The sequence below is a fragment of the Oncorhynchus clarkii genome, chromosome 22 (genome assembly GCF_045791955.1).
Source record: "Oncorhynchus clarkii lewisi isolate Uvic-CL-2024 chromosome 22, UVic_Ocla_1.0, whole genome shotgun sequence".
In the NCBI taxonomy this organism is placed as follows: Eukaryota; Metazoa; Chordata; class Actinopteri; order Salmoniformes; family Salmonidae; genus Oncorhynchus; species Oncorhynchus clarkii.
Genome location: NC_092168.1, coordinates 16,909,306 through 16,917,915, shown reverse-complemented (window position 1 = coordinate 16,917,915; position 8,610 = coordinate 16,909,306). Strand labels below are relative to the sequence as shown.

The following is an 8,610-nucleotide window of genomic DNA, read 5'->3' as shown; positions in this document are numbered from 1 at the left end:
GGACACAAACAAGTCAGAAAGCATGCCATTTCGACCCAATATTTTTTTGGGGGGGGGTTCAGGTTTGTTTCTACTACTTATCCTCACTGTTTCATGTGGGCTATATTTCTACACCACTTTAGAACACATCAAAATAAACCACATGATAAGGTTTGGCTCAGAGTGAATACTGAGCAGTGACTTACTGAACAGCCATTTGTACATGAGCTCCTATAAACGGGTCCATTTACTGTAAGCATTGTGTGAACAGAATCTTGCCTGGAATTGTTTGGGACTAGTTACATGTTTCTGATTAGCATAGGCTTATTGTAGTTTCATTTATTTGCTCCAAGTGATAAAACAACAATACAGATAGAAACTAATAAAAAAAAAAGGTTTGTTAAAGAAGATAAATGGCATATACTACGTATCATATGTATCATACAGCCACAGGTGGATTAGCGAGCTATGCAATGAGTCATTGTATAAAGAGAAGTTAATCCGTCAAGTATTAAGTGAGAGAGTGAGAGAAACACAGAGAGCGAGAGATGGGAGGAGATGGAGGGGGGAGGGGGGGGGGGGGGGGGTGGAGAGAGATCTTATCATTTGTCATTTCTCAGTTGTCTATTGTAATTAAGTAATGAACTGTGCATGGATAGTTTCCGTAAGGGAGGTACACGCTTCAGGTGAGCAAGATAAGGAGATGTGTTTGAAATAAGGAGGGGAGAGAGAAGCAACGATATGACTAACAAGTATTCTGACAGAAGATCACATAGAAGGCAGGGCGCGAAAACATGTCTATCATCAAGAGGAGGGAGAGACAGCTCCGCGAAAGACATTTTGGTAAAAGGTGAACCTTGATGATCCCAGTGATCTGCGCACTGTTGATTGTGATATTGTGATCTTCCTGACAGGAATGTGTGCCCTGCATGCAAGCAGAAGGAAAGCATTAGCTGAGCAAAAAAAATCTGCTGTGTACCGCTTCCTCATAACATCCACCTTACGGAAATAGCCTGTGATAGAAACAGAACGTTTTGACTCAGCACACACAACTGGCACAGGTGCATGAAAGAGTGACAGGACAACGATAATGAGACATTGTGGCGAAATGCTACTACTAGTGCGTGTTGAAGTTGTTGTTTGTACAGGAGGATTTTGTAAACATGGATTTAATGGAACGATTGACACCGGAAATGGATAAATATACCACAGTTAAGGAGGAGCCACACTGGAGGGACACCATGTATCTCATTCAACTTTCCTCCCACTTAGGAGCAGGTGGGGACACGGTAGACAGTAAGCTCCAAACAAAAAGGACTGTTTATTTGATTGTTTTTTCATCCATATATCCTGAGTGCAATGGCCAGACTCATATGGATTTGTATTTGGCTGTTATCTGGTAAGTTTTATTCTCTGTTGTGGCATTGTAGATTTGCACATGATTGTGTCCCTCGTGGCTGTCCCTGGGCATTTTATCCACACGCCTTTACATTCAAATCCAACATACAACCAAATGCACAATTTATGATTTATTTATTTCCAACATAATGTCCCCAAATGTATTGAAATACAAAAAGAAAAGAAAAGTGCTGTTTGGATAGGGCGTGGTTGTCTAAATGCATGGTGCTGCTACGTTAGTGTACCAAGTATTTGTAAGTAGGCTATGCTGGCAGGCTACTGACAATACTGTAATCACAATTGATTGGATTATTACAGCGCTTTTCCAGACACACTTTTCTAATTTGAGGGAGGAAACCCACCTTGGTCACCCACCTTGGTGATGCCATGGCACACATTTTGTACCAGATAGCTTACCACCCGCCATACCCTAGGATAGGGGGTGTGGGTTAATAGGAATAACTTGAATCTTTAGAGCCAGACTGGTTATGATGTGATAAAACAATCTGCTCTTGATGCAATAACATTTGAGATGCACTGTTAGGAAAATAGAAAGCGGCTATTTCTAACCACAAGCTTGCGATGCTTGTTACTCAGTGTTTGTGATTAACTCTGTGTAAGCCCTCAAAACATTTCTGAACATATGACCGCAAGAGTTGTGGAGGGGAGCAGTGATGCTCAGAATGGTCGTAGCCTGCCTTTCCAAATTGGTTTTCTTTTGTAGTCCTGCTACAAATGGGGTACGGAAACAACTAGCTCCTGTGAGCCTAGTTCACAAAACAACTTCCAAGCTCAAATGTTATTGCATGACGTTCATCCTATTTCTATAAGATTTCCCAAAATAACATACACTTGTAAACGTCAGGATCTTTTGCTAGGGTTTCTCTTTATTGTTTTTTTAATGAGCATGCAGAGCAAAGACTTGGTTACGGTCTGCTATTGAAACAAAACATCAGACAGTACATGAAGTAGTGGGGGGGGGGATTTTCAAACTTCAAACAGAGATAGTATGAGCTGCACAGAAGTGACTTGACAATACTCTTCTTTCCCAATGCATTGTGCAAACTGAAGGCTACTGTAGCAGTATAAAAGCCACAGCCTGTAAAATGTTCAACTAATAATACACTACATGACCAAAAGTATGTGGACACCTGCTCGTCAGAACATCTCATTCCAAAATCATGGGCATTAATATGGAGTTGGTCACCCCCCTTTGCTGCTATAACAGACTCCACTCTTCTGGGGAGGCTTTCCACTAGATATTAGAACATTGCTGCAGGGACTTCAAATCAAATCGTTATTGGTCACATACACGTGGCTAGCAGATGTTAATGGTCACATACACGTGGCTAGCAGATGTTAATGGTCACATACACGTGGCTAGCAGATGTTAATGGTCACATACACGTGGTTAGCAGATGTTAATGGTCACATACACGTCGCTAGCAGATGTTAATGGTCACATACACGTGGCTAGCAGATGTTAATGGTCACATACACATGGCTAGCAGATGTTAATGGTCACATACATGTGGTTAGCAGATGTTAATGGTCACATACACGTGGCTATCAGATGTTAATGGTCACATATACATGGCTAGCAGATGTTAATGGTCACATACACGTGGTTAGCAGATGTTAATGGTCACATACACGTGGCTAGCAGATGTTAATGGTCACATACACATGGCTAGCAGATGTTATTGGTCACATACACGTGGCTAGCAGATGTTATTGGTCACATACACGTGGCTAGCAGATGTTATTGGTCACATACACGTGGCTAGCAGATGTTATCGGTCACATACACGTGGCTAGCAGATGTTAATGGTCACATACACGTGGCTAGCAGATGTTATTGGTCACATACACGTGGCTAGCAGATGTTAATGGTCACATACACGTGGCTAGCAGATGTTAATGGTCACATACACGTGGCTAGCAGATGTTAATGCGAGTGTAGCGAAATGCTTGTGCTTCCATTTCCGACTGTGCAGTAATATCTAACAAATACACTATCAAATTCACAACAACTGCCTAATACACACAAATGTAAAGGGATGAATAAGAATATGTACATATAAATATATGGATGAGCGATGGCCGTGCTGCTTAGGCAAGATGCAGTAGATGGTATAGAATACAGTATATACATATGAGATGAGTAATGTAGGATATGTAAACATTATTAAAGTGGCGTTATTTAAAGTGACTAGTGATACCTTTATTAAGTCAATTTATTTAAGTGGCCAGAGATTTGAGTCTGTATGTTGTGCTCGATGGTGTTGAGCTCAGGGCTCTGTGCAGGCCAGTTAAGTTCTTCCACACCGATCTCAACAAACAATTGGAGTATGGACCTCGTTTTGTGCATGGGGGCATTGTCATGCTGAAACTGGAAAGGGCCTTCCCCAAACTGTTGCCGCAAAGCTGGAAGCACAGAATCGTCTAGAATGTCACTGTATGCTGTAGTGTTAATATTTCCCTTCACTGGAACTAAGGGGCCTAGCCCGAACCATGAAAAACAGACCCAGACCACTATTCCTCCTTCAAACTTTACAGTTGGCACTATGCATTGTGGCATATAGCGTTCTCCTGGCATCCACCAAACCTAGATTTGTCTGTCGGACTGCCAGATGGTGAAGTGTGATTCATCACTCCAGAGAATGCGTTTCCAGTGCTCCAGAGTCCAATGGTGGCGAGCTTTACACCCCTCCAGCCAACGCTTGGCATTGCACATGGTGGTCTTAGGCTTGTGTGAAGCTGCTGGGCCATGCAAACCCATTTCATTAAGCTCCCGACGAACAGTTATCGTGCTGAGTTTGCTTCCAGAGGCAGTTTGGAACTCGGTAGTGAGTGTTGCAACCGAGGACAGATGATTCACACTGGCGGTCCTGTTCAGTGAGCTTGTGTGGCTTACCACTTCGCGGCTCAGATGTTGTTGCTGCTAGACATTTCCACTTTACAATAACAGTACTTACAGTTGACAGGGGCAGCTCTAGTAAGGCAGAAATTTGATGAACTGACTTGTTGGAAAGGTGGCATCCTATCACAGTGCCACGTTGAATGTCACTGAGCTCTTCAGTACGGGCCATTCTACTGCCAATGTTTGTCTATGGAGATTGCATTGCTGTGTGCTCAATTTTATACACCTGTCAGCAACGGGTGTGGCTGAAATAGCCGAATTCACTGATTTGAAGGCATGTCCATATACTTTTGGCCATTTAGTGTATATAGGCCCTACTAAGGTAACATACCTATATTTGAAGAATATGATTAACATACAGTATCTTAAAGAGATTGGTACAACTGTTTTATGTTGTCATATGAAGTGTGTGCTTTCCTGTAACAAACTATTTTTTTCTTAAACAGTTGTGGTCTCATCTCAGATGTCGAGCCATCCCATCATTGGGATTCTTGGAAAGTCCATCAAGTTGACTTGCAGCCTGAATTCATCTGCACCCGTTGTCCCAGCAAGACTCACACTCTACTGGACAGCAAGACTCAAGCACCAGAAGGAGGAGCAAGTGGTCCATGCCTTATACAACGGAGAAGAGAACAACGACCCCCAATTTCCAGTCTACAAAAACAGGACGCAAATCTTCAAGGACCAGCTTTCTTCTGGGAATTTCTCCCTCTTGCTCAAAGATTTAAGGGTTGAAGATGACCTCGCAACTTTTTTCCTTTTTTATCATCAAGAGGATGGAGATTACAACACACTTAACCAAAACAAAGAGATGTGTGTGACCACTGTGAAAGTAGCAAGTAAGACAGTTTTACATACAAAGAATGCCAGTAGTCAAAGGCACGCTTATCAATATTAAATTGTGTGTACAAGACAACGCCCATTGCCATTACGCACCAAATACCTATAAAACAGGAATAACTGTACTTATCATGTATGATTTCCACTATTGTGACTTTGTCTAAGTGCTTTATCTTTGTCATGGTATGCTCTGCAGAAAGCTACCATAAACCCATTGTGACAGTGAACTATGAAGAATGGAAGGCAGAATGCACTTCTCAGGGAGGCTACCCTAAACCTAGACTGACCTGGACCAATCAGAACGGCTTACTAGACCCCGAGGTTCCTCAGATTGTTCAGGATGCAGGAAGTGGAACATTGAACATTTCCAGCACGGTGAACATCACAGAGAATCAGACTGTGACATGCACCATCTTCAACCCGACTCTGAAAGAGACCTTGAACACCACAAGATCAACAGGTGAGTAGCCTAAAGTATTTTGACAGGAAAACATGTCAACGGATGGTCAATTACAAATAGATTACCGGAGATTAGCTCTGGTTATAGTAAAGCACAAAACAGCTGACACTTAAAGCTATCTGGCTGTGATCTTACCCTTAATGACTGTCTATGTGCCAATGACCCAGGTTGGTTGGAAGGATAGGAAATATTAGGGAAACCAAAATGTGCATTACATGACAGGCAACTCTGTTGATGTCCACACCTCTCTTTATCCTCTCCCTGCAGGCGGGGAGCAGGAGGGCCTCTCGAGCGGCATAAAAGCAGGGATTGGTGTTCTGGCTGTTGCCGTGATTGGGTCAGCACTGGTGTTAGTCTGCTGGAAAAGTGAGTCGTGTGATTTTTATCTTTCATCACTGTTGAGTTTCATGTCACAGCGGAATCTCCTGAATGACTATGGTGCCATTAAGCAGCTCTCTCTTTGTCACAGAGCATGCAACGGAATGGTGGCCGATACACAGGAGATGAGCCCACTACGACATAGCCTACTCCAATGTGTGCTTACTACAAAGTGTTAAACTGGTAATGCTGATAAAATATTGATCTATAGAATGTTTTTTATCATTGTTACCATTTGGCACTTAAACCTTTAATACATTTTGATCCCAGGATGTGACTGAACACAGTGTCATAGTGCTGTTAGGAACAAGGTCACTCAAGAATAGGGTTCTCTAGCTACTAAAATACCTAACCTCAATTTTGATTGATTACTTGTTAGTACAGTTGAAGTCGGACGTTTACATACACTTAGGTTGGAGTCATTAAGACTTGTTTTTCAACCACTCCACAAATGTCTTGTTAACAAACTGTAGTTTTGGCAAGTCGGTTAGGACATCTACTTTGCGCATGACACAAGTAATTTTTCCAACAATTGTTTACAGACAGATTATTTCACTTACAATTCACTGTATCACAATTCCAGTAGGTCAGAAGTTTACATATACTAAGTTAACTGTGCTTTTTAAACAGCTTGGACAATTCCAGATAATTATGTCATGGCTTTAGAGGCTAATTGACATAATTTGAGTCAATTGTAGGTGTACCTGTGGATGTATTTCAAGGCCTGCCTTCAAACTCAGTGCCTCTGCTTGAGATCATGAGAAAATCAAAAGAAATCAGCCAATACCTCAGAAAAAGAATTGTAGACCTCCACAAGTCTGGTTCATCATTGGGAGTAGTATCCAAACGCCTAAAGGTACAAACGTTCCTAAGGAACAAACAATAGTACGCAAGTATAAACACCATGGGCCCACTCAGCCGTCATACCACTCAGGAAGGAGACGCGTTCTGTCTCCTAGGGATGAACGTACTTTGGTGTGAAAAGTGCAAATCAATCCCAGAACAACAGCAAATGACCTTGTGAATATGCTGGAGGAAACAGGTACATAAGTATCTATATCCACAGTAAAACGAGTCCGCAAGGAAGAAGCCACTGCTCCAAAACCGCCATAAAGAAGCCAGACTATGGTTTGCAACTGCACATGGGGACAAAGATCGTACTTTTTGGAGAAATGTCCTCTGGTCTGATGAAACAAAGATAGAACTGTTTGGCCATATGACCATCATTATGTTTGGAGGAAAAAGGGGGAGGCTTGCAAGCCGAAGAATACCATCCCAACCGTGAAGTACGGGGTTGGCAGCATCATGTTGTGTAGGTGCTTTGCTTCAAGAGGGACTGGTGCACTTCACAAAATAGATGGCATCATGAGGTAGGAAAATGATCTGGCTATATTGAAGAAACATCCCAAGACATCAGTCAGGAAGATAAAGCTTGGTCGCAAATGGGTCTTCCAAATGGACAATGACCCCAAGCATACTTCCAAAGTTGTGGCAAAATGGCTTAAGTACAACAAAGTCAAGGTATTGGAGTGGCCATCATAAAGCCCTGACCTCAAACCTATAGAAGATTTGTGGGCAGAACTGAAAAAGTGTGTGCGAGCAAGGAGGCCTACAAACCTGACTGTTACACCAGCTGTCAATGCCTATGTGATGCGGGTAAGGCGGAGTTAGGCGCAGGACACAGAGATGAGTAATAACTGTCACTTTACTCAAAAACAATATTCCATACAGGAGACAAATAATCCAGGTCACTAAACGAGACAACTTGACAATAACAAACACGCACAAAACCAAGGGGGAAACCAGAGGGTTAAATAGGGAACAATGATTATGGAATGGAAACCAGGTGTGTATAATGAAGACAAAACAAATCAAAAATTAAACATGGATCGGTGGTGACTAGAAAACCGGTGACGTCGACCGCCGAACGAACAAGGAGAGGCACCAACTTCGGCGGAAGTCGTGACACCAGCTCTGTCAGGAGGAATGGGCTGAAATTCTTATTGTAGGAAGCTTGTGGAAGGAAGGCTACCCAAAAGGTTTGACCCAAGTAAAAAAAAATGAAAGGCAATGCTACCAAATACTAATTGAGTGTGTGTAAACTTCTGACCCACTGGGAGTGACGTAAGAAATAAAAGTTTAAATAAATCATTCTCTCTACTATTATTCTGACATTTCACATTCTGAAAATAAAGTGGTGATCCTAACTGACCTAAGACAGGGACTTTTTACTAGAATTAGAAGTCAGGAATTGTGAAAACCTGAGTTTAAATGTATTTGGCTAAGGTGTATGTAAACTTTCGACTTCAACTGTATATACCTCATGTTCTGTTAAAAAATAAAAAAAAATAAAAAAACACAAAAACACAAAAAAAAGTGCAATGATGTCAGTTGGTTTACCTTGGTTTAATCGTTTAAAAAAATATATTTTTATGATCCATGACAATGAAGGACTGAAAATATTCTTTATGTTCTCTGTTACATTCCTATTCATATGCTTCAAATATTATTGTATTGTATTAATAGGGCTATTCTTGTGTTTTTTACTTAGCTTTCTGTACAGTGGTAATGAAGAGAGGTTCTTTGTGTTTCAACAGTAAGATTGCATGTTATGTTTTTTTTCTTTTTTTTA

At 41.6% G+C, this 8,610-nt stretch overlaps 1 protein-coding gene across 1 annotated transcript; it reads left to right on the top strand.

Annotated features, from left to right (window-relative positions):
- Positions 1 to 542: 542 nt before the first annotated feature.
- Positions 543 to 8,353, top strand: LOC139381023 (CD276 antigen homolog). The gene is made up of 5 exons (XM_071124260.1): positions 543 to 1,378; positions 4,747 to 5,139; positions 5,337 to 5,600; positions 5,868 to 5,966; positions 6,070 to 8,353. Exons 1-5 carry the CDS (start codon positions 1,339 to 1,341, stop codon positions 6,105 to 6,107), a joined length of 834 nt encoding a protein of 277 aa, XP_070980361.1. The 5' UTR covers positions 543 to 1,338; the 3' UTR covers positions 6,108 to 8,353.
- Positions 8,354 to 8,610: the final 257 nt, after the last annotated feature.

Coding starts and splice junctions, on each gene's coding strand:
- LOC139381023 (XM_071124260.1), top strand. CDS start 1,339: ATGGCCAGACTCATATGGATTTGTATTTGGCTGTTATCTG. Junction 1,379..4,746: donor TTGTATTTGGCTGTTATCTG/GTAAGTTTTATT, acceptor TTTCTTAAACAG/TTGTGGTCTCATCTCAGATG. Junction 5,140..5,336: donor GACCACTGTGAAAGTAGCAA/GTAAGACAGTTT, acceptor TATGCTCTGCAG/AAAGCTACCATAAACCCATT.